The sequence below is a fragment of the Saccopteryx bilineata genome, chromosome 2, assembly GCF_036850765.1.
Source record: "Saccopteryx bilineata isolate mSacBil1 chromosome 2, mSacBil1_pri_phased_curated, whole genome shotgun sequence".
In the NCBI taxonomy this organism is placed as follows: domain Eukaryota; kingdom Metazoa; phylum Chordata; class Mammalia; order Chiroptera; family Emballonuridae; genus Saccopteryx; species Saccopteryx bilineata.
In genome coordinates, this window is record NC_089491.1 from 377,845,350 (window position 1) to 377,869,336 (window position 23,987).

General features: G+C 55.1%; 3 protein-coding genes across 8 annotated transcripts; 1 reads left to right on the plus strand and 2 right to left on the minus strand.

The window, feature by feature from the left end:
- Positions 1–729: 729 nt before the first annotated feature.
- On the minus strand, positions 730–3,984 carry GNGT2 (G protein subunit gamma transducin 2). 2 transcript variants are annotated; one of them, XM_066263884.1, is made up of 4 exons: positions 3,640–3,970; positions 2,690–2,779; positions 1,818–1,923; positions 730–1,386 (listed from the first exon to the last, which is right to left on the minus strand). In XM_066263884.1, the coding sequence occupies exons 3-4, from the start codon at positions 1,899–1,901 to the stop codon at positions 1,261–1,263; spliced, it is 210 nt and encodes a 69-aa protein (XP_066119981.1). In that variant the 5' UTR covers positions 1,902–1,923; positions 2,690–2,779; positions 3,640–3,970; the 3' UTR covers positions 730–1,260. The 2 variants fall into 2 exon arrangements, with proteins under 2 accessions (XP_066119981.1, XP_066119982.1); XM_066263885.1 differs by lacking the exon at positions 2,690–2,779 and having other exon boundaries at positions 3,640–3,984.
- A 196-nt stretch (positions 3,985–4,180) lies between these two features.
- Positions 4,181–15,439, plus strand: ABI3 (ABI family member 3). 3 transcript variants are annotated; one of them, XM_066263881.1, is made up of 8 exons: positions 4,181–4,585; positions 10,473–10,640; positions 11,669–11,845; positions 13,146–13,231; positions 13,398–13,493; positions 13,675–13,829; positions 14,322–14,459; positions 14,786–15,439. In XM_066263881.1, exons 1-8 carry the CDS (start codon positions 4,469–4,471, stop codon positions 14,947–14,949), a joined length of 1,101 nt encoding a protein of 366 aa, XP_066119978.1. In that variant the 5' UTR covers positions 4,181–4,468; the 3' UTR covers positions 14,950–15,439. The 3 variants fall into 3 exon arrangements, with proteins under 3 accessions (XP_066119978.1, XP_066119979.1, XP_066119980.1); XM_066263882.1 differs by having other exon boundaries at positions 13,678–13,829; XM_066263883.1 differs by having other exon boundaries at positions 10,473–10,547.
- Positions 15,440–15,850: 411 nt separating this feature from the next.
- PHOSPHO1 (phosphoethanolamine/phosphocholine phosphatase 1) lies at positions 15,851–23,491 on the minus strand. 3 transcript variants are annotated; one of them, XM_066263887.1, is made up of 4 exons: positions 23,309–23,491; positions 22,003–22,100; positions 19,177–19,288; positions 15,851–17,511 (listed from the first exon to the last, which is right to left on the minus strand). In XM_066263887.1, the coding sequence occupies exon 4, from the start codon at positions 17,502–17,504 to the stop codon at positions 16,629–16,631; it is 876 nt and encodes a 291-aa protein (XP_066119984.1). In that variant the 5' UTR covers positions 17,505–17,511; positions 19,177–19,288; positions 22,003–22,100; positions 23,309–23,491; the 3' UTR covers positions 15,851–16,628. The 3 variants fall into 3 exon arrangements, with proteins under 3 accessions (XP_066119984.1, XP_066119985.1, XP_066119983.1); XM_066263888.1 differs by having other exon boundaries at positions 15,851–17,387; positions 23,167–23,491; XM_066263886.1 differs by having other exon boundaries at positions 23,167–23,491.
- Between the last annotated feature and the right edge of the window lie 496 nt (positions 23,492–23,987).

Genomic DNA, 23,987 nt, shown 5'->3' on the forward strand with positions numbered 1-23,987 from the left:
TTCTATCAGATTTGCCATCTATCTGCCCACCTACAACTTAACTCTTTAAAACTCAGCTCAGGACATCGTGTCCTTCTAGGGGCCTTTGCTCCAGCCCCCCCAGGATGCGGCACACCTATGCAGCCGGATTAGGTAGCCCCCTATGGGTCCCCGTCAGACCCCACACAGACCTCTTTGACGTTGCACCGAATGCAGTTATGAGTGTATGTCTGTGGCTCCTTTGGATGATAATCGCTCTGCTAAAAAGGCCCAGAAATCAGTCTCTCCCTCATTATAACCTCCAGCCCCTAGTGAGATCCATCCTCCCTCCTACTTATCAAAACCTCTCTCTCCACTATGCAAATACCTTCCTGGGCTTTGCATTGACGTGAGGGTGAAGAAGAAAGTTCTTACCTGACCTTCAAGCAAAGTCCTTAAACACGTGACCCTGTCTCCCTCTCCAGCCTCATGTTTACCCTCTTCCTGCTCTGCCCTTGTCCCCACTGCCCTGCCACAGCTCGGGTTATCTTTTCATTGCCCTGAGTGTCTGTCTGCGGGCTGTGTGTGTCCAACCCGCCTCGAGCGTCCTTTCCCCAGAGTAACACTCACTGGTTTAACTGTAGACTCTTTGTTCCATGCCTTCTCTGCTAAAACTCCATGAAAATAGGAGACACGTTAGTCTTGCTCACTCTTCTATCTCCGACGCCCAAAGCACAGTAGACCCTCGGCCATATTAAATGAATCATGAAATCACGACTTTACAAACTCTTTTTGTTATCAGGACATCTGGAGTGATCTAAATGACTAGAAGGAAGACCACAGGAGCGGACATGAGATGGGGAAGGAGGACCTCCCCACTCCCGCCCTCAACCCACACCATCCTGATGGAAATGCTGGTTCCTAAGAAGAGAGTGGAGGGGAAAATGGAAGAGGTTCTAAGGCGGGGTAAATGTCTCCTAAGGCCTGCCCGCCAGGGTCTCAAGGTATTGCAGGCGCTTCAGACCCCAGAACTCATGGGGCCAACTGCTAAACTAAGGAAGAGCAGACTGTTTCCAAGTGGGGTCAACAGGGACCCAACAGGGGGAGGAGGTAATGGCAGAAAAGAGTCAAAAGTAGGGTTGGGAAATGGATTCTCAATGCATACAGCCGACATCCTTACTCATTCTGTGACCAAGAGGAGGCGGAAATTCACTGATTCCCTGGGAGTCCCCGGGGAAGCTGGTTCTGGGTAAGGAGTGGGGCTGAGGGGGAACAGACGGACAGGGTGGCGCTCTGGGGCCATCAGCTTATCACACAAGTGCCCTTCTCTTTGAAGGGGTTCTTGTCCTCGGGGATGCCCCTGAGAAGAGGGTCGCTTCCTGCTTGCGCCTCCACGTAGTCCTTGATTTCCTTTCCTGTCTTGGAGATCTGCGAGAAAGCAGAGCAAGGGTCCAACCCTGGTTTGTTGCTCGGGATCCATGACTTGGTCAGTCCCAAGGAAACAGACTTCCGGACAGGGTGGAGACAGTGGCCAGAGAGGAGACAGGTGAAAGAGACAGGCCAGCGTGAGAGGGGTGTGAGCTCCTTGGCCAAAACCTCTAAGCCTGACTTACCTGTAAGGGGTGTTGGGCCAGGTGCAGCCAGAGACCGGGCTGGGCAGCTCAGAGGTTCTCTGTGCGCCTCCATGGGGTCAAAGCCCAGCTCCGTCCACGCGTTACCCCATCCCAGCACCTCCTGCTCCTACTGCCCTGGAGAGGTCCCACTGCCCCATGGTCCATCCCTTCCTCCTTTCAGTCCCAGCTCCACGAGGAATAGAAAGGGATGGAGAAGAGGGATCGAGGAGGGGAGAGGAGGCTCACCAGAGCTCTTGGGCTCTTCACTTCCTTCTTCAGCTGTTCCACCTCCATCCTCAACAGCTCCTTCTCGCTGAGTTCCTGGGCCATCCTGCCCTGGAGAGACCTGGTCCTAGAAAGGATTTTGGGGCCAGAGTTGCAAATCCCCTGGGATCCCCCAGCTCCCTCCTCTGCACTCTCTACGCCTCAGCTCCTACCTTCTTCCCTGCCACGTTCCTCAGCTCAGGCCCCTCTTTGCTCCCCAGATGTTCGCTGCATCCTCCCCACCCCACCTCCATCATGAGTCTAGGCTCAGGAGAAGAGGATGCTCCCAATCTGATGGGGGAGGCACAGTCTCTGCCCTCAGATAAGGACCTGTCTATGGGGGAAACAGGAATCAGAGCATGGGGAAGGGAGAGAAAAAGTTGCCTTCAGTGAGGGAAATTTGGGAAGCAAAGTTATTGTTGCACAAACTACACAGGTAGAAGTTTTAAGGAAACGCCAGGTCCTGTCAGGGGAGAAGGAACCCTCATGGTTAAGAGAAGGGCTCTGGAGCCTGTCATACTCCAGCTGTGATCCCTGTGGCTTTCAAACTGTGTGGCCTTAGGCAAGTCATTCAACCTCCCTGAGTCTTAGTTTCCCCATCTGCAAAATGGGTATAATAATAGTACCCATTTTATACGAGTATTGTAAGTACTAGAAAAAATGCATATAAAAAGTACATATAAAATATTTCAATACACTGCCTGGCATGTAACGAACACAATGCATTTATTATATTACTATTATTATCATCATCAATATTATCATTGCACAGTTATCAGGAAGACCTGTCTGGTGTCTAACCTCAACAATTCTAAGACGAGATCCCAGCCCAGGACAACCTCAGCCCCTCTCACCTGCCAAGAAAGAGCGTGCACTTCGAGCCACTTGTGCCCAACCCGGACAAGATGGTGTTTGAGCCTCCCAGCTCCTCCTCAGCTGAAAGTCTTTGGATAAAGCAGATGGTTTGGAAGCCCAAATCTCTGAAGCCTAAGCTGATCATAGGCTCAAGGTTCTAAGCCCACCCATCGGCTTGAGCTTACATGCTCTCACTGCCACCAGAGCAGGTACCCTGTCTCCTGTGTGAGTCCCACTCCTTTGGTGACCCCTGTGCCTTACAGCCTATTTCCCCAGTTCTCACTCTCCAGCCCTACGTGTTCCCCTCCTCCGGCCTTCTCTCCCAAGCCCTCTCCTCCCCCACCTCTGAGTCTGCCTTAAGGCGATTCTTCCCAACGAGGCCAGTCCCAGACCAGGTCCTAACTTCCCACTCAAGAAGCCTTTGTGTCCCTGCCTTGGAGCCTCCCAATTTCACTTTGTAAGGTTCTCCCAGCTCACTCTCCATTCACTCGTTCGATAAAAGTGTCCTCGCCTAGGATGCTGTGTCAGTTAGCATTGGAGCCATGGTCACCTCTAAGAGCCATGCCCACGCTTCCTTGCCTCCTTCTGAGCCCCGGGGGTGGGTCCCCTCGCAGTCTCCCTTTGGGAACACCTCCTGAACTTCCTGTTGGTCTCCTCCCAGGACCACCCAAGAGGACAGACACTGAGCTGTACTCAGGCTGATGCCTGTCCAATGACAAGGGGACCCTCTCAAGGTACAGATGTTAAGGGACCAACATGGTTAGTAAGCAATCCTCTTTTCCTCCTGCCTCTAGGATGACAGACTGGGTGCTGGGAGGGGCAGGAAGAAGACCCGGGATCCATTCTAACTTCCCCTGCTCCAGGATCTCTGAGAATTTGAGATCAGGACGAGACCCTGGACGCCATCTAGCCTTCTCTGTTAATGTAGGAAACAGAGTACGGTCCCTACCTCCTGAGACTGGCTCGGTGCTCGGTCCACCGCTGCTTCCTGAACCCGACCAGTTCTTCTGAGACTTGAACCTGGTGCGTCTCAAAGCCAAGTCCTTCCTGTTGTCTGATCGGAGTCCGTCACACTACACTTGGTCCACTTCCCCTCCTCCTGCCTCCATCGGGCACAGAGCATGTACACCAGACCTCACCGCCTGTAACCCCACAGAGGCCTGACAACACCTCTCAGCGGACCTCTGGCTGTATCTTCCCAGCCTGGTTCCTCTTGCAGCTGCATTGTCTGTTTTCCATTGTTGCTGCTTCGCCACCCTCCACGCCCCAGCATGATTGGTCTCCATATCCTCTCCACCCTCCACTCTCCTGTCTCTTAGTGACTCATCCTTGGGCTTCCCAAGGAAGCCCCCACCCTCTGCCCTTTCCTCCTTTCCATGAGTGGAAAATCCACCCCCCTCCCCCAGAGCAGGCCAGTCCCCCTTCCTCCACAACCCCCCGCCCCAGCGGTTTCCTCTCCGGGCCTAGGGAGCAATCACAGACGCCCCGACCCTGGCTTCCTCTGCTGAGCGGGATTGGGGGACTGGGCCCCCGCAGGGGCCATTGGCTTCCCCCTCCGTCTGTCCGGACAGGGGACAGAAGAGCGCAGGCCCAGGGAGCAGGGACGGACTTCCTCTTGTCCTGGAATGAGCATGCCTGCCCTTTGCAAGCAGGTTCGGGTCTCTCATGAAGAGGAAACCAAAAGCAGTGAGAGGGAGGGAAGGCAGAGCGACCAATCAAGGGCAGGGTGAGGCACGAAACCAGCGGCTCCCTGGGGAGCCCTTCAGAGACTGGGGGCCATGGCGGAGCTGCAGCAGCTGCAGGAGTTTGAGATCCCCACGGGCCGGGAGGCTCTGCGGGGCAACCACAGTGCCCTGTTGCGAGTTGCCGATTACTGCGAAAACAACTACGTGCAGGTAGGCAGAGTGGGCACAGGCCCCCACACCCCAGCCCCAAGAGGGACCCTGGGCACAGCCATCCCAGGGCAAGGCCATGAGGCCATCCTGACAGATGCTTGTCTTGGGCTTTGGCTGAGAAAGCCTCTCACTCTAGGCCTCAGCTTCAACCCAGACCCCCAGTTTAACCGGGACTCCATGCTATCCAAGCCCCCACTGTGTCCCTTCTCTCCCAAAGCTCTGATGTCCTGGCAGCATTATCCCATCCCGTGAGCAGGCCTTATTCTGGATCCATCTCCTCCCAGCCTCCTTCTCAAACCCACAGGCCCAAAAACTTGTCCACACACAGAGGTTGGTGCCATCATTCCATTTACAGGCTGGCTCTAGGTGAGACTTCTAAAGGACTTCCCAAACATTGTAGTGAACTTGAGATGGACCAGGGAGGGAGAGAGAGCAGAGAGACAGAGAGACGGCAGCCAAGGCTATGTCAAAGAGAGGGGCTCAGACACAGAGGCCAGGGGATGAACAACATGACTATAGGAAGCAGGCTACCAGCCAAAGATGAGGTTATCGTGGCTTTCATAGCAGTTTGCTAAATTGTGTGGTTGTCCCAGGACTTAGCACGTGGATTCCTGGATCAAGGGAGGAGGGATGAGAAAAACTTAATAATGACTGAACACCTCTGTTATTGCATCAATCCTGATGTCCACCTTGTGAGACAATACTCTTATTCCTATTTCATATGTGAGGACACAGCAGCGCAGGGGGATGAGGTGACCCGCTTAAGGCCGCACGGCTTAGAGACAGTAGAGCCGGGCATCAGCCCAGGCCAGCCGACTTCTGAACCTGAGCGCTCCACCTTCTCGCCTCCCTGACGCGCCGTGTGACTTTAAGATAATTTATTTGCACTCTGTCTGCAGTTTCCTCAGCTCCCTTAAGAGCTACAGGCTAGCCCTATTATCCCTTGGGCAAAATTTCATTTGTCTAACCTGTCTGAACCAAACTGTGAGATGGGGCACAGGGACCTCCCAGATTTACAAGAGTGTTGAGAAATAATAATAATTAAACGAGCCAGTGTTTATGGAAAAATGGCAGGCAATTTGGGAGGGGGGGTTGTCATCTCTCTTTGAAAATGGCAGATTAAAGAGAGTCAATGGTACAAACAGTTAGAAGGCCCTGCCCCCTTTCTTTGGGCAGGTGGGTTGCCTCCGCCAGTCCCCACCCCAGTCCTGTGAGGAGAGAACCACTTCCTCTTACAGCCGCAAGGCGAAGGTTCAGAAAGTTTAACTTACTTTCCCAAGCTTGGCCAGCTGGTGGCAGAACCTGGATTCAAGCCCATAACTCTGACTCCTTTAGTTGGAAACATTACCCAGGGCCCTGGCCCTGGTTAGCTCAGTTGGTTAGAGCATCCTCCCAACATACCAAGGTTGGAGGTTTGGTCCCTGGTCAGGGCAAACACAGGAATCAACCAATGAATGCATAAATAAGTGGAACAACAAATCGGTGTTTCTCTCTCTCTCTCTCTCTAAAATTGATCAGTAATATATATATATATATATATATATATATATATATATATATATATATATATATTTTAATTTAAAAAAGAAAAGAAAAGAAAACACAAAAACACAACTCAGGTCATCTGGCTGGGTAGCCGCTGAATGGCTTGTAAGCCAGCTGCATTCTCACAGCACCGGCAGGCACGCTTCTCCTGCTGACAAGGATGGAAGTTGTGTCCCCATTCTTCCTTCAATAACTTCTGCACATCTCAACGCACTTTCAGTGGCTTCTCATCTGCACATAGTGTACACAGGATTTGGGGGCACAAAGACCTGAGTCCGATTTCCAACTCTGCCAGCTACCAACTATTGGACCTGTGGCAAGTTTCTCTCTGACACTTCACATGGGTTAAATGTGATACTGTGTTGAAGCATTTAGCCCAGTGCCTGCCCCTTAGTAAGAGGGCCAGGATAAATGGCAGCTATTTCTATCATCATCATCATTCATCAGCAGGATGAGACACATGTAGGTAAGTCAGTTCTATCTAGCAAGGTGGAGCAGCCCTTGCAGAACGTCCAGGGCACAGGAACGCCCAGGGCACAGGAACGCCCAGGGCACAGGAACGTCCAGGGCACAGGAACGCTCAGGGCACGGGAACGCCCAGAGCATAGGAACGCCCAGAGCATAGGAACGCCCAGGGCACAGGAACGCCCAGAGCATAGGAACGTCCAGGGTATAGGAACGTCCAGGGCACAGGAACGCCCAGGGCACGGGAACACCCAGGGCACAGGAAGCTCTGGTCCAAGTCGACATCCCTGCACTCCTGCTTCCTTCATGCAGAATGCTAACTATGAGACCAAAAGACCTACTACCTTTTCTGGCCTCTCTGAGGATTTTTGTCAGAAAAACCAATGCCTGGGAAGGGTTTGGATGACTTCTCAGAACTGATCTTCAACAAGGTCTGGTTCCCAGGTCCTGGGTCTGCCCCCAACCCTCTTCCTCCACCCAAACAGCTGGCAGGAAACCCATGGGCGGAAGGGGAGGGCAGGCTAGAGTCAGCTGCAGAGTTCTCCGTCAGGGTCCATGGAGTTTACAGACAGGGTCATTTGCATGATAAATAAGCAGTCAGTCATGAAAATAGATCCCAAACCCTTGACCTCCAGGCTTAACTTTGGTCTAAGACCAAAGCCAGGGGTTCATAGGCATCCAGGCTCCAGCCTTCCCGAGCTGGGCCTGAGCAGACATTTTTCCTATTTACTTAGGCTGATGAGAGAAATCCAGTGATGAATTCCTCATGCCAGTCCAGGGAGGGTATAGTACAGGAAAACTGAGTGAGGGTACAGTAAGAAATCTGGGTGGAGCCCTGGCTGGCTAGCTCCATTCGTTGGGGCATCATCCTGACACACAAAGGTTGTGGGTTTGATCCCCTGTCAGGGCACATACAGGGAAAGGATGATGTTTCTGTCTCTCTGTCTCCCTCCCATCCTCTGTCTCTCTAAAATTAATAAATTAATTTAAAAAAGGATAAGAAATCTGGGTGGAGACCAAAGGAGTACTCTCTGCTCCATCTGGGCCTTCACCTCCTCACCTATTAAAAGAAGATCTTGGGCCTGGCCGGTTAGCTCAGTGGTAGAGCGTCAGCCTGGCGTGCGGGAGTCCCAGGTTCGATTCCCGGCCAGGGCACACAGGAGAAGCGCCCATCTGCTTCTCCACCCCTCCCCCTCTCCTTCCTCTCTGTCTCTCTCTTCCCCTCCCGCAACCAAGGCTCCATTGGAGCAAAGTTGGCCCGGGCGCTGAGGATGGCTCTGTGGCCTCTGCCTCAGGTGCTAGAATAGCTCTGGTTGCAACAGAGTGATGCCCCAGATGGGCAGAGCATTGCCCCCTGGTGGGCAGAGCATCGCCCCCTGGTGGGCGTGCCTGGTGGATCCCGGTCGGGCGCATGCGGGAGTCTGTCTGACTGCCTCCCCGTTTCCAACTTCAGAAAAATACAAAAAGAAAAAGAAAAAAAAAGATCTTGAACTAGAACAAGACCTGTTATCCTTTACATCCTGGGTTGATGGCTTTGCCTTTCTTATTTTTTAAGATACTTGATCACATATGCAGATGAAGTTTAGGTTGCATGAACTTGAGCAGGGAGGATTCCTGAGAGGAATAACACAAGAGGAGCGGCTCAGAGGTTCTGGGTCTGCCCTTCAACTCCAGCCTGACTCAAGCTGCAGTGGAGGCACCCAGATCTCTCTCAGCACCCCGCCCTGACAGGCTCCAGGTCTGTTCTCCACGGAGCAGCCTTGAGGGGCGCCTGAGTGCTGAGACCCCACGGTGCGGCTGTGCCTGTCCCGGACTTACCTCCCCACCGCCCCGACAAAGGCACGGGCTAGAGGGCGGTAACTCCGCAACCGCGACCAGACCAGGGAGGAGGAAGCTGCCTGGGGAGCCAATGACCAGAAGGTTTGCCCAGCCCCCACAGTCTGATCTGGGATTGAAAAGACTCCCTCTTCTGTCTTAAGCCTCTTCCTGCCCACCCCCTGGCACAGTGCCTGGCATACAGTGGGAAGATGCCCAGCAAGTATTTTGGTTTACATTAAACCCATTAATTAACTCAAAAGTGCATATTTATTATGGTCTGTGTGGGGGACCCTATACCAGGATGGGACAGAGAATAAAACAGACAAGCACCCTGCCCTCACTGCACTTACATTTTAGCGTGTGTGTGTGTGTGTGTGTGTGTGTGGAAGGAGTAGCTAATAGAGTGAATAAACAATTGCTGATAGTGCTAACTGCTTTAAAGAGAATATATTAGTGTAAATATATTAGAGAGTCAATACAGAAGTGGGCTGGGAAAAACAAAGGGTGGTGAGGGAAGGTATCTCTGAGGAGCTGAAACTTAATAATTGGAAGGATTCTGCCTGATTGGGCAGTGGTGCAGTGGATAAAGTGTCAAACTGGGATGCGGAGGACCCAGGTTCGAGGCCCCGAGGTTGCCAGCTTGAACGCGGGCTCATCTGGTTTGAGCAAAGCTCACCAGCTTGGACCCAAGGTCACTGGCTCCAGCAAGGGGTTACTCGGTCTGCTGCAGCCCCACGGTCAAGGCACATATGAGGGAGCAATTGAACAACTAAGGAGTCGCAACAAAAAGCTAATGATTGATGTTTCTCATCTCTCTCCGTTCCTGTCTGTCTGTCCCTGTCTATCCCTCTCTCTGACTCTCTCTCTGTCCCTGTAAAAGAAAAAAAAAATTAGAAGGATTCTAGAGAGAAGTACAAGTGCAAAGCCCCTGAGGCAGAGACAATCTTAGCTCGATCAGGAACAGCGTGGCTGAAAGGGAATAAGGGAGGGGGAGTGATAGGCGATGGGGATGAAGAGAAATCAGGACCCAGCCATGTGGGGTCCTATAAAGGCCATGGTTAGAAGTTTGGATTTCATTCCCTAACTATTGGAGGGAATGAATGAATGAATGAATGAATGAATGAGGTTACTGTCTTTGGACCTCAGTTCCCTTATCCCTAAACCCCAAACCTGCAGACTGGAGCTAAACAAAGAGCACAAGAGTCACCTGGGGAGTTTTTAAAAATACAGACTCACGGCCCTGGCCGGTTGGCTCAGCGGTAGAGCGTCAGCCTGGAGTGCGGGGGACCCGGGTTCGATTCCCGGCCAGGGCACATAGGAGAAGCGCCCATTTGCTTCTCCACCACCCCCTCCTTCCTCTCTGTCTCTCTCTTCCTCTCCCTCAGCCAAGGCTCCATTGGAGCAAAGATGGCCTGGGCGCTGGGGATGGCTCCTTGGTCTCTGCCCCAGGCGCTAGAGTGGCTCTGGTCGCTGCAGAGCGACGCCCCGGAGGGGCAGAGCATCGCCTTGCCCCCTGGTGGGCGTGCTGGGTGGATCCTGGCGGGCGCATGCGGGAGTCTGTCTGACTGTCTCTCCCTGTTTCCAGCTTCAGAAAAATACAAAAAAAAAAAAAAAAAAAAAATACAGACTCACTCATCTACCTCACTCTCAGGGGATTCTAATTAGAAGGTCTGGGATGAGGGTCTGACATTGTTTGGTTGGTTTTAAGTTTGAGATCTCCTCCAGGCAGTATTGCCTTCTTTCCTCCTTTCTACTATTCACCCTTTACCCGCCAAGAGGTCCTCAAGAAGGTAGGGGGGGGTTAATCCTCAGCTTGACTGTTTGAGAAGGGGTATCTTCCCCTTCCCTTGCCCCCATTCCCTAGGGCTATAGATTTGCTTTTCTGATGGCCCTTGAGTCCCTTTTACTATAACATTCTTATGGAAACCACGTCAAACTTCTAAGGGTTGTTCCTCTTCCCAGGGCAAGCCCCACCTGTCCTGTACCCTCTCCCGTCCCACCTGCCCACCAAGGAACAGGGGCCGGTGCTGGCCTCCGACCAGGGCTGTGTGTGTTTCAGGCCACAGACAAGCGGAAGGCGCTGGAGGAGACCATGGCCTTTACCACCCAGGCCCTGGCTAGCGTGGCCTATCAGGTGGGTAACCTGGCTGGACACACTTTGCGCATGTTCGACCTGCAGGCAAGCGCGTTGCGACAGGTGGAAGCCCGTGTGAGCACGCTGGGCCAGGTAAGGAGTCGGGGGAGGCCCCTCGCATCAGCCCCCAACTCTTCAGCCCCGCGTGGGCATTTTCTCCAGTAAAACTTCTTTCCTGACTTTTTCCACATCTAAATGCCTGACTCCACCACAGAAACTTGGCAATTCCCAAGCGATGTGAACCTCCTTATCTTTGCACCTCTGTCTCCGTGTGGGCTTGGCTTCCCCAAGAGACTAGGTACTCCCCGAAGGTACTTTCTTTCTCTGAATTCTGTCCTGCATGGTAGAAAGCAGGCCCTACCAATCACAGCGGCTGCACAGTCCAGGAAAGAGGCAAAATGGACCCTGGTTCCATCTAAACACAGGCAATGATTTAATAAATGTCCTAGACCCAGAGTGCTTGCTTGGCAAGATTGTCTTTAGCCTTGGAAACACGGCCACCACCATACAGTGTCCTCCACCCGTCTCTCACACACACCCTCCGCTTTCCTTCCTGGATCCTTGGCTGAGGACTTAATTGCCCCATTAACTGAATGCACAGGTCTAGTTACACATCAGCCGGCCTGTGTGGCACCCCCGTGTTCAGTGCGGGGGTGTCTTTTCCTCTCATCCCAGCAGACAGTTCCTACCCGCTCAGTGCTGCATGTCTCTCCACAGAGCACCCTAAGAGGAAGTTCGTTCACTTATTTGTCCCTCAGAAGGGAGAGCTGATCCTGCCACAATTCCCAGCCGCCTCCGCCGTCCCCCTGGCGCCCCCAAGCTTCAGTCTCTTCTCCACATCCCCAGGGAGGCTGTTTTCTCTTTTACTCTGGTTCCTGCTCAGCTAATAATAACCCCCATTCTCTTCCACCAGGAAGTTGCTCCAAAGTGGCTCCATCCTCCCCTGGCGACTCTCTTCCCAAATGCTGTGTGGCCTTGGGGACAAAACTCACCCTGGACTTCAGTGCCTCCCACAGTCCCCACCCCCACCCCCAAAGTCTCTAGTGTCTTCCTCCCTCAAGGGGAACAGCTCTGTATAGAGGCTCTCCCCACTGACTGTCACCTCGAATCCCATCACGCAGATGGTGAACATGCATATGGAGAAGGTGGCCCGGAGGGAGATAGGCACCTTAGCCACTGTCCAGCAGCTGCCCCCTGGCCAGAAAATTATCGCCCCTGAAAGCCTACCTCTCCTTACGCCCTATGTCAGGAGACCGCTCAACTTCGCATGCCTGGATGACATTGGCCATGGGATCAAGGTACAGACAGGGCCCCCCTTCTCCACAGCCCCCTCCTCCTCTGCCTTGTGGCTCCCGTCTTTCCAGGCCCCCAGTTCTCTTCCATACCCATGTCTTTGTCCCAACCTGCGTCCCCCTTTCCGCCCCTCACTCCTGGAAGCCATCGCCCTAAGGAGGAGCCGCCTCCTTTAAAATTTTCCATGCCCCTCTCCAGAGCTGGCCTTTACCCTGCACTCAGACGATCTGCTGAGAGTGACATTTGGGCTGTGGGAGCTGGGCGTGGATGTGAAGGGCAAGGGAGGAAGGGCGGTTGTCGGGGTGTGCATGAGAATCGCTCCGGGCCACATGAGAACAGCAACTTCCTCTGTCTGGAGGTTTGAGGTCACACACTGAGAAGTCACCCGGCGCTGCTGTTGGGCAAGAAGGGGGGGGGGTGCGGACGCTCCAAGGGGACATGGCAAAGACAGGGAGCATGGGCCTTCTCTGCCCATCTCTTCTGGGAGGTGAAAGGACACATACCAGTATCCCATTTGATCGAGTCCTGTCCCTACACTCCAACATTCCAGGTTAGATTAATTCTCATCTGTAGCTAAATGACTCCTCCCCCCATATCCTTGACATACCTTCTCACAGAGAAGGGGAAACCAAATTCCCTCTTTCTGTCACCAGGCCTCCCCACCCGCGAGTTCTTCGCGCTGTCCAACTTAAATGCTTTGTGATTCAGCCCAAGTCCCTTGGTGTGGTCCCTAGTGCAGTAGAGCAGGGGGCGTCATTCCCTGCGTTCCCACTCGTGGGGAAATCGTAATGGAGCTTTTCTCCTGCACGTGGGTCTGCACCTTGTCGTTGGTATGCTCTGCTCTAAATGTTCTGCTCCTCTCTGTCCGGGGCTCCCAAAGCCAGCTTTGCAGGCCTGCCGTGGTGGGACATCTCTAAGTGTCACGGTCCTCTCCTTTCCCCACGTCCCCCTCAGCCCAGGCTGGGGTTGGGTCTGTCAGAGATAGGGACCACCACGCTGTCCGCCCAGATGCTTTGGGAGAGGGGGCGAAGATGGGCGCTCTCAGGCGCCGAGGCCATGCAGAGGAAGTGGCCTTCAGACTGTGTCTGTGCTCTTGAGGTTTCCGCGGGGCCCGCGGCAGACTTGGGGCCCAGGCCACGAGCACGAGGGGCGGGTGGGGGAGGGGCTGGGAAGTGGAAGCGGGAACTTGCTGCGCCTGCCGAGCTCTCCCTCCCCTTCTTTCCCGCCCCTCCCCCTTTCCTGTGGGATGAGGGGGTTACAGGGGAGCCCCCGGCGATGTCAGCCCAGCCCCCTGCTCCCCCGCAGGACCTGAGTACGCAGCTGTCGCGGACCGGGACCCTGTCTCGAAAGAGCATCAAGGCGCCTGCCACACCCACCTCTGCGGCTCTGGGGTGAGGCTGCGCCAAGGCCCAACAGCCCCATACGACCCTGAAACTATCCCCCACCCTCGCCTCCGCGCCCACACTCCCTCCTCCCCGGCTGCTCCCTCCTGCCCAGATGGACCCCTGCTCGCAGCCTTCCTCCCCTTTGACAACACCGACCCCATCCCTGCCCCAGGAGGCCGCCCCGGATCCCCGAGCCAGTGCAGCCCCCGGCGGTACCGGACGGCAAACTCTCCGCTGCCTCTTCTGCCTCTTCCCTGACCTCCGCCGGGTGAGTCCCACAAACCCAAGTGGGAGTGACCGTGGGCAGGAGAAGGGGGCGTTGAGAGGCCTCCCGCCAGGTGTCACGGTGACCACTGGGATCACAGAAGCCAGGTTTATGGTTGAGGGGCGGTGCCAGTTGGGGAAGGTGTCCTCCAAACTAGCTGAGCCTTGCTTTCTCTGATCTCCAGCAGCGCCGAAGGTGTTGGTGGGGTCTCCACGACTAAGGGGCAGGCAGCACCCCTATTCCCCCCTCCTCCCGGCTCCATGGCCCCACTTCCTCCACCAGCTCCGGACATCTGCCTGCTGCCCCCTCCGCTGGAAGAACTGTCCCTACCCCCACCCGGTGAGGAGCTCCGCCTTCCCCTAGCTCACGTGGGGTCTCTCTCCTCCCCAAACTCCTCCCTGCCCCTCTTGGCTCTAATCTGGCCCACCTCAGTGAACACTTTGTCCAAGGCAGGGCTAACCAAGGAAGTGGGCTAACATAACTTAGCTCCTGCTTTATACCAGGCCTTGGATTCAAAGCTTCTCATCCATTTCCTCACTTAAACTTAACCCTAAGATCTTCACACTCCCATTTAACAGATGAAGCTGAAGACGAGGTTAAGTGACTTGCCCAGTGGCAGAGCCTGACTACCCTACCTTGTCCAAAGGTTCAGTGTTTACTGAGCACCTGCTCTGCCCTGGAGGCATTGTGGGACGACCGGGATGGGCAAGAGCAGGGGAAGATGACACCAAGTGGGGAATCCTGGCGCCCTGCTCCTGAACAGCAGTTTTCTAGGGTGGGTGAAGAGGCTTTCCTGTGCCCACCTTGCAGCCTTTCTGCTTTCCCTCCCAGCCCCAGAGCTGCCTCTGCTCCTGGACCTGCCCCCTCCTCCAACCCTGGATCTAGATGAACTGGAAATGCCACCTCCGCCTCCACCAGGCTTTGGGCCCGAAGAGCCCAGCTGGGTCCCTGCTTCATACTTGGAGAAAGGTACTTGACTCCGGAACTGAAGGACACCAGATCCCCCACCAGGGCCCCCACCACTCTTCTACCCCAGAGGCATTCTGGGTCTGTCCTCTTCCCCCATCCATTTTCTGAACTGAGCAAAATGTTCACCCAGTTGTCCAGGACCAGGCTAGGAAGACAGCTTGCCTCTTCCCAGTATTAACCAAGCTGGGGCAGGGCCCGGGGCCTGGAAGAAGGCACCCCCTGCCCCACTGCTTGCAGCCTTCTCCCTAGAATCCAGTGTGTGAGCCCCTGTACCCATGGCTGGGCAGGATACTCATCTCACAGCACCCTCTCCTCCTGTCCTGCAGTGGTGACACTGTACCCATACACTGGCCAGAAGGACAACGAGCTCTCCTTCTCTGAGGGCACCGTCATCTGCATCACCCGCCGCTACTCCGATGGCTGGTGTGAAGGTGTCAGCTCGGAAGGGACTGGACTATTCCCGGGTAACTATGTGGAGCCCTGCTGCTGACACAGCCTGGGGCTCTCTGGGCTGCTGACCACAGGCTCTGAGTGAACAGTGAGCCCCAGGCCAAAGCCAGCTCCAAGGTCAAGCAAAGATGGATTAGACCTGCCCATCTCTTGGGCTGTGAGCTGTGTCTGAACCTTCCCCTATTGTGGTGCGAAGGGGGCCTAGGGTGAGAGAGGATGTTCCCAGAGGCCTGCTGCACACAGGAAAGAACTGGAAGCCAAGGAGTCTGGTGATCTTGTCCACAGGACCCCTATTGCACAGAGGGTGGGGTCTCCAGCTGCAAGTGCCAACTTTTGAATAAAGCTCTGATGAACTCCTGATGACTGCCCTGCAGGCCTGGGGTGGGGGCAGAGATAGGAGGGACCGAAAGGCACTTCAACCTGTGGTGGCGCAGTGGATAAAGCGCCGACCTGGAAATGCTGAGGTCGCCGGTTCGAAACCCTGGGCTTGCCTGGTCAAGGCACATATGGGAGTTGATGCTTCCAGCTCCTCCCCCCTTCTCTCTCTCTGTCTCTCCCTCTCCTCTCTAAAAATGAGTAAATAAAAAAAAAAATCCATTAAAAAAAAAAAGGCACTTCAGTTCTAAGGCTCCTGCTAATTGAGCTCCCCTCTGCGTACCCCTAGCAGCATTCTCTCCCATCTGCTGGGGCCTCGCACGTGCCCTCTCTACTGAGCCCTCGATGCCCGCTGCGCCCATGGGCTGCTCCCCGTTCTTTTGCCTGTAGTCGGTGTTCAGTCTCATTCCTCAAGCTGGGCACTCCCGCCCAGAAGTGGAACTCCCTTTTAGCAGAGACCACCTCACCCTCACCCCTCAGATTGCGGCGCCAGAGACCTAAGCCTCCCCTTCTCCCTTCACCTTCTTTATAGCTCTAAAACACCAAAGACTGAGGAGGGGCTTGGGTTGCGCTGGCTCTGCTTTAAAACATCATGGCTTTCTGTTCCATATGGGAGGAGGGGGGCGCAGAGGGCCCAACCCACGGGGGTGACTTTGGTTAAGTCCCTGGTCTTGCTGCACAGACGAGGCTGGGGTGCGAGGAGACACCGCGGCACGCTGCGAGGTCCTTAGCTGGCCCGACTCTAGCGGACAGTGTGTTACCTCGTTCCACCACCAGGAGGCGACTGTTCACTCTGGCTTTTTTGTTTTAGGGATGCTGGCCGGGTGAGCACGGGGAAGGGAGGCAAGAAAAGGGATATAGTGTGGGGTCGCGGTAGGTAAAGCAAAATCTAGGCCTGAAGCTGTCGGCGGAGAGTGCCATCTCTCTCCTCCGGGAATCCGATGCGAGGGGATTTCAGGACCTGCATGTATCTCCTTGACCAAAGACTGGGGGAGGGGAGGTTACGCGGCCCAAGGCAGCAGGGGAACCCCTTCTTCCCAGTTGGGAGCACGAGGTTTTTGGAAACGCTGCTGCCTTCCCAGGCGTGCGCACCACTCGGGTTAGGCCAGACTCCAGAATTAACTGTCTGCCGTGGATCTGAGGGAGGCAGCCAAGCTGGTTTAACTGCATAGATAGGGACGGCTTGGAACTCCCTCCTTCAGTCCCTGAATGGGCAAACCTGGAATTCTAGAGATTCCCAGAGGGCCAGACCGAAGGGAAGGGGAAAGGGGAGTTATAAAACTAGGCTGTCTTTCTCGATACCCTCCCGCTTCCCCGTCCGGGCGCCCCCTGCAGGCGGCCGTTTCAGCACGTCTTCAGCACCTGCTGCAGATGGAGCTGCACGTCGGCGGCGGTCTCCCAGGGCACCACGTTGGCGCGGAAGGAGCTGGACTCGGCCTTCTGCGCCTCCTGGATAAGGCGGTGCATGGGGTAGCCGCGGCGCGGGAAGGCCACGTCGCCGCTGGCCAGCAGCCCCATGGGGCAGAAGTCGTTGGCGCCGTCGCCCACATAGAAGAGGCGCTCGAAGTGCACGCCGTCCTGGGCCCGCTCGCGCAGGTAGTCGCTGAGCACCTTGTGCTTGCACATGTTGGCCGGGCAGCGCGGGCAGCTGTGCGTGTGGAAGGGCCGCAGCGTCAGCAGCCCCCGAGCATCGGGCCCCGACGGGTTGCTGAGGATGCGGCGGAACAGGCCGAGGTGGCCGGCCGCGCGCAGCGCGCTCTCCACGCCGAACGTGTTGGCATCCGAGATGAGAATCACTTCGAAGCAGGCGCCCTGCTTGGCCACAAACTGCAGCAGGTCGCCCATGCCGGGCGACAGGGGGATGGCCTCGTAGACGGTGCGCAGGTCCCGCGGCCGCACGCCCTGCTCGCCCAGGTACTTGAAGACCCGCTGCATGTACTCGTTGTAGAAGCCCTCGCGGTAGGTGGCCCGCAGGCTCTCCGGCAGCCGCTGGCCCGGCGCGGCGCGCACGATCGAGTCGTCGCTGTTTTCGTCCACGATAGTCTCGTCAAAGTCGAAGGTCAGGAGGAAGCGCGGCGCGCCCTGCACGGCCATCCCGCCGTCCTGGGAACGGGGGAGAGAAGAGCAGGAGGAGGAGGAGGGAGCAAACGAGAGCGGGCGCGGCGGGCGCCGACCCGGGAGAGGCTGGTTAGCGGGCCTCGGCCAGAGGCGCTGGCACATCCAAGACCTGAGGAGGACCCAAGGCTGGTTAAGCTGGGAGAGCACCCCACGCCGCGGGCCCCACCCCCAGCTCCCTGCCCGCCCCCCTGGCACCACTAAGTTCACTGCGCTGGGGTCTACCTTCAGAGGACCATCCTCCTCTTGAGCCAGGAAGGCCTTCCTTGGCACCTGTTTCTGCTACTCTCATCCAGAGCCATTGGGACTTAACATGGGTCCGCTCAAAGGAGGGGAAGAGCATCCTTTGGGGAGGTTTCTGGACGAGACCTTCCAGAGACTTCCACTGACCCGCTGTTGGTATAGATGGGGAGGGGGCTCTCCACTCCCTTCTTCCCTAACAAACACCGTCAGGGAAACCACCAGTTCACTCAGTGGGAACAGCCCACAATCTCCCTCTGCACCATGGGCCTATGGCTGTGGGCTGGGTGAAGACTCAGGAGCCCGGCTACGGGAAGATTTGTTGGCACCATCCAAAGCCTGTGGACAATGAGTGCCAGACTTCAGGCATGGAGAACAGGCGCAGGGCCTCTGCACTGGCCAAAGAACTGGTCTTTAACTCAGAATAACCAGAGAGGTAGGTTGACTGCACAAGACCCAGGAAGGTTTCTCTGGGAGTTGTTTCCAGATGGCTCTGGGCAGGGGTCCAGGCATGGGACTCAGCTTTTCTGGGGAGTTTTATGGCCCTGTGCTGACAGCTCATCACTAGTCACTTGCCGCCAATTCCCTGGGAGGACCGTGTCAGCGGGTGGGGTTCCTGCCAGTATCCGAAGCAAGCGGGCAGCAGAAGCAGTGGGGCTTGGGAAGGTAGGAGCTGCCCACACCAGGCCACGACATACCTGGGAGACAGGGAGGGGAGAGGAAAGAGAGCAACACGGCCGAAAAGGTGGAGGAGAAGGTAGCGGGGACACGGGGGCCGCATGAGGCAGCAGTGGGGAAGGGTGGGGCTGGGAGGAAGTTATGATGGCGGAGCATGGAGACAGACTGGATGGGACAGAGTGGGAGTGAGGAGCTCCAGGAAGTGGAGATCTTGGGCCACAGTCATATTGACAAGAGACATGGGAGAGAATGGAGACAACAGGGCAAGCGTGAGGGCACAAAGAAAGGCAAGCAATTAGCGACAGAGGCCCTCAGCAGCTTGTCCCTGCCCCCTCTGCCTGCCAGTAGCTGTATGCAGAGGCAGAGTGAGCAGATCATACACAGCTTCAGAATATCCACTATAGTGCCTCCCCCTGCCCCCCACCCACTCCAGCCTCCCACCCCAATTAGTCCAGACACAATCACTTCTCTTTCTGGTGTCTTCCTAGTTCCCTAATATTGCTGTGATGTTTATGGCTTGACACACCTTGTGAAACAGAAGTCTAGGCTACTAATTTCAGAGCTGGGATTTGAAGCTGGCTGTCTGCCTCCTTAACAGAACTGTCCTTTTGACCTTATCCTAGAGTCATCCAATGGTATCAACAATATCCACTTGGGACTCTCGGTGGCCCAGGGTCTCTGGAGTTGAGGATGCAAAGCATCAGGACTGATAAACTGGGATGGAAGCTTCTAGGGCTTAGTGGAAGCCCAGTAGAGATGCGGGCTAGCCTGCAAGGGCTAGACAGGGTTCCTCCCACCCCAGGATAGGAATATGGAGGTCCAAGCCTCATCCTAAGGGACCCCCTAGGGACCCACTTACCCTAGATAGGCATCGGAGGCCAGCAACTGGAAAACACCCGTTCATTGTTGGTATATCACTCTGAGCACCACCTGTCAGGATTCTGTTGGTCTCTAGCCGTCATCCAGAGCTCCTGACAACCACGCAAGGTCCATTTGAGGGTGCTTAGTAGCTGCCTTTGTTTCCACCACTAATGCTACCAGACCTTGTCCCCTCTGCTGAGTCCCAGGAACTACTCCCAGACCTTATCCCCTCTGCTGAGTCCCAGGAACTACTCCCAGACCTTATCCCCTCTGCTGAGTCCCAGGAACTACTCCCAGACCTTATCCCCTCTGCTGAGTCCCAGGAACTACTCCCAGACCTTATCCCCTCTGCTGAGTCCCAGGAACTACTCCCAGGAGCTCAATAAAAACAAACTCTCAGATGGGAAGAGTGCTTACAGACCACAAGGCCCTTGCTAGGCATCCTCTTAGTGATCCACTACAATGCTAGAGAGGTTATAGATAATTTGGAGACCCAGACAGGTTAACTGACTTGCTCAAAGGTCACCCACTGTAAATGGCAGACACTGCTTTTTCTCTAGTATGACCACTGTCCCTTTTTTGTGTATGGTACAACATAGTTTACAAATCGCCTTCACTCATGTTCTCTCACTGCTCATCAGTTCCATGAATTCAGCAGATGAGAAAACTGAGAGAAGTTAAATAACTTGTCTGTGGCCATGCTGTTTCCATGGGGCCGAGCCTGAATTGTGAGCATCTGGCCACAGCCTTGCCTGCCCTCTATCTGCAGGCCCCTGGGCACCACAAGTGATCTGGGATTGACTTCTATGGTGCCTTCAAGGGTCTGGTAGTCAGACTGGAGAGTCAGATTGAAATTTCTGCTGGACTTTGCTATGTGACTTTGGGGACAGGGTTTGTTTTGTGGGGCCTTCACCACTGCAGCTACAAAGGACACCACTACAGCTCCCAGTACCCCCCCCCCCCCCTTCAACCGCTGGGGTTGAATAAGAGACCAAAGGCAGCTGGGACAGATCTGGAAAGACATTGAGGGCCAGGAGTCTAGACAAGGAAAAAAACAAAGGTCTGGCTAGCTGCTGCCCTCTGGTGGTGACAATGGGTGACACTGAAAACAGTTCTGACTTTGTCAAGGTGACTCTCGCCAGATCATCCCAGGATAGCAGGGAGAAGAAGCTATTGCCCCCAAGACAGAGATTGGGACATCCCAGGAGCAGAGCACAGGTCAGAAGGAGGAGCCCTATCACTTTCCATCTTGAATTACCACATCCCTCCACACTTCAACCACTCAAGCAGTAAGCCTTTTTGGTCAGGTTGGAATGTGGGTCTCAGTCTTTTCTCTAAGAACTTTTAACCTAGGAATTGGGAGAGGTGGTCAAAGCTAAATGGGGGAGTGGGCAAAAGAGGAAGGGGGTCGAGAGGGGAATCAAGGTCAAGGAGATGGTGGGAGAGAAGAGGAGGGAGGAACGGGAACGAGGGAGTGGCATGTTTTTGAGAGTGGGAGGGCTGTCCTTAGGCCTTATCTGGAGGGAATTTTAGCCTTCCAAGATCCTAGCTGATAACACATGTCCCTCCTGGGGCCAGGAGAAAGGTTAGGGAATGCCACTACCATTGTAAAAGCAAACAGAGACAGACACGTGCTGGAACATGCCACACACATGGAGAAGTGAGGGGTTAGATACAAAAAGAGCCTCTAGAAGCCACCCAGAGGCCAACTTTTATCCCATGGAAAAGGGTCTTCTTACTCGCCTTTCTCTTTCTTTTTCTAATTTGGGGGAATATTTTACTGATTTTTTTTTTTTTTCTGTGACAAGAGACAGAGAAAGAGAGAGGGACAGATAAGGACAGACAGACAGGAAGGGAGAGATGAGAAGCATCAGTTCTTTGTTGTGGCACCTTAGTTGTTCATTGATTGCTTTCTCATATGTGCCTTGACTAGGGGGCCATAGCAGACCAAGTGACTCCTTGCTCAAGCCAGCGACCTTGGGTCCAAGCTGATGAGCCTTGCTCAAACCAGATGAGCCCACGCTCAAGCTGGTGACCTTGGCGTTTCGAACCTGGGTCCTCTGCATCCCAGTATGATGCTCTATCCACTGAGCCACCACCTGGTCAGGCTTTACTGATTTTTTTTTTTTTTTCTGAAGCTGGAAACAGGGAGAGACAGACAGACTCCCGCATGCGCCCCACTGGGATCCACCCGGCACGCCCACCAGGGGCGATGCTCTGCCCCTCCGGGCGTCTCTCTGTTGCGACCAGAGCCACTCTAGTGCCTGGGGCAGAGGCCAAGGAGCCATCCCCAGCGCCTGGGCCATCTTTGCTCCAATGGAGCCTGGGCTGTGGGAAGGGAAGAGAGAGACAGAGAGGAAGGAGAGGGGGAGGGGTGGAGAAGCAGATGGGTGCCTCTCCTGTGTGCCCTGGCCAAAAATCAAACCCGGGACTCCTACATGCCAGGCCGATGCTCTACCACTGAGCCAACCGGCCAGGGCCTTCACTGATTTTTAATCATCCTCAAAACTTCTCATTCCTCATAGCAAAAGACATACTTACATTTTTCCTATGATTTAAATTATTTTTATATATTTTTTTTACTTTGAAACTTTTTTTTTCATATACTAATAATAGTATTTAGGGAAATCAGTTAAAAATTTATTATTTGGTAAGTTGTCATTGTTTCTTTTAGCCCCCATAGCAGAAATCCAGGCATCCTGGGTTTCTCCTCCTGGAAATGGAGAAAACCAAGCTGTGACCCCCCTACCCTAGCCCAGTCCCACAGCAGCACCCCGAGCTCCACTGGAATCTGGCTCCAAAGATGTTCAAAGAAGTTACTCACCTCTAGCAGTTTTGTCCTGAATGATCAAATCATCTTGTGTCATCCAAAGGAGCTCCTCAGATAAGAGGAGGACAGGATCTCTGAGTTTCTCCAGCGGACTAGAGCGGAGAGAAGAGACAAGGGTTTCTTTGGGGTGACACAGAGTCCCGGCTAAAAATGTGCCTGCCTCCCTGATTCCACACAAGATCACCAGATTCCTTTCCAGTTTGCCTACTGTTTACACAAATGTGGGAATGGGTGGGGGCCCCCTGGGGATGGGGAAGGAAACAGGCTCCTTTTGGGCATAGCCCTTAAGTTTGAAATTCCCCTCTTAATGGATGGATGGAGCCCACAGAACTGTTTGGGGACAGTATGTCACAGGAAATGTGCAGGATGGGTATGGGTAGGGTGAGGAGCCCAGAGACACCACAGTAACAAGACCAGGTCTCCTTGTATCAATCACTAGAAATCAGATTCAGCCACTAAGTTGGAATTCTTTTCCTCTCCCAGACAGCACTCCCAACCTACCAACGCTAGCAGCAAATAGGAAAAACAGAGGCCAAAAGAGGTCAGGCTAACATCCTGGGGCCACACAGTATCAGAATCAGGACTAGAACTCAGGGGTCTCTGGTGCCTATTGGGAAAATTGCATCCAAAGCTTCCCTTACTGCCCTGGAGACCCCCGTGGGCTATAAGCTTCCTGTCTAACTGGAGGTGGTGACCTGCAGTCCTGGTGCCAACGAGGAAGCTGGGACCTGGAGTCACCTCTGGGCTTGCCCTGCTGGGAGGGGATCCTCATTGGGCAGGGAGGTGGCAGCTGCTGGGTGGAATGGGGGGGGGGGATAGATATTTTTAGAGGTGGCTGGAAGGCAAGCACTCTGGCATACCCCCAGCTGGCGGGTGCTTCTCTCCAATGCGGGGCAGGGGGTGCGCAGCTCCAGGAGCCGAGGGGAGTTAGTGGGTGGCAGGGAGCAAGAAGGTACCGATTCTTTCGCTTTGATCAAGTTGGAGACGAAGGATACACCCGGGCTCCACGTTCTTGGGGCAGGAGAAAGGGGGACTCATTCCTCTGCTCCAGGGATTCCCCCACTGACACACGCGTGGAGTGCCCTCAAACTCCACACAGCCCCCACTCCACACTCGGACCACACAGCCCGCCCCTACGTAGGGGAGCCCAGGACTCACGTTGGGAGCGGCGGCGGCAGAAGTCTGTCCCGGCTGAGTTTGGAGTGTCAAGAGTGGGGAGAGGGGCTGGCAGAGGTATTTAGGCGCAGGATGGAGTCAGGGGTGCTTACGGGAATTGGAGGGGACGCGGTGTCTTACCCACCCCCGGATTTCTGGGCTCCGGCTCACGAGTCCCTCCGGTCCCGAGGGGCTATGGAAGATGTGCGTCTGGGCCGTCCCCTCCACCTGCCCTCCATTCCCCCCCACCCCCGGGCCGCCGCCGCGTCCCCTTTAAATGCCGGCGAGCCGGAGCCGGAGCCGGAGCCGCGGCTGGCGCTGCGGCTGCCGCAGCACCCTGGCCCACCGCAGTCCCCGCACGTCACAAGCGACTGTCCAATCACAGAGGCGCCGGCGCATATCAAAGGGTAGGGCCACGCCTCCCGGCTGCCCTGGAGGCTCTTGGAGCGCCAGCGTAGGTGGGATTGGGTGCCGCGGGAAAGAGTAGGAGGTGGAAAGGGAGCTTAGCCCTTTGGAGGGACGTGGGTGGGGGCACCCTCATTGGAGTGAATGCAGGGGTTCTCCGAAGTCTCCGCCTACGTACTCTGCACTGCCAGGGCTGTGGACTTCCAACTGCCGCTTCCAGGGCTCTGATCCCTGAGATGTGCAGAAATGCACCCCACACCTCCAGCTCTCATTCGGTTCTTCGGCCCTCATCCAGGTGACAGGCACCGGTTGACACAGCTCAGGGAAAACAGTTTCTCAGTTCCTCTCCCACGTGCGCATAGGTAGGAACCCTCTACCCTGCAGGAGGAGTCGCAGCGCTCCATCCCGGCCTTTGGGAC

What these genes read in the sequence shown, in the direction of transcription:
- GNGT2 (XM_066263885.1), bottom strand. Translation starts at nt 1,901, where the DNA reads ATGGCCCAGGAACTCAGCGAGAAGGAGCTGTTGAGGATGGAGGTGGAA. An exon ending in TGAAGAGCCCAAGAGCTCTG is followed by an intron (nt 1,387 to 1,817) that starts GTGAGCCTCCTC and finishes GCTTTCTCGCAG; the next exon opens with ATCTCCAAGACAGGAAAGGA.
- ABI3 (XM_066263881.1), top strand. Translation starts at nt 4,469, where the DNA reads ATGGCGGAGCTGCAGCAGCTGCAGGAGTTTGAGATCCCCACGGGCCGG. An exon ending in GTGTGAGCACGCTGGGCCAG is followed by an intron (nt 10,641 to 11,668) that starts GTAAGGAGTCGG and finishes CCCATCACGCAG; the next exon opens with ATGGTGAACATGCATATGGA. An exon ending in TCTTCCCTGACCTCCGCCGG is followed by an intron (nt 13,494 to 13,674) that starts GTGAGTCCCACA and finishes TCTGATCTCCAG; the next exon opens with CAGCGCCGAAGGTGTTGGTG.
- PHOSPHO1 (XM_066263887.1), bottom strand. Translation starts at nt 17,504, where the DNA reads ATGTGCCAGCGCCTCTGGCCGAGGCCCGCTAACCAGCCTCTCCCGGGT.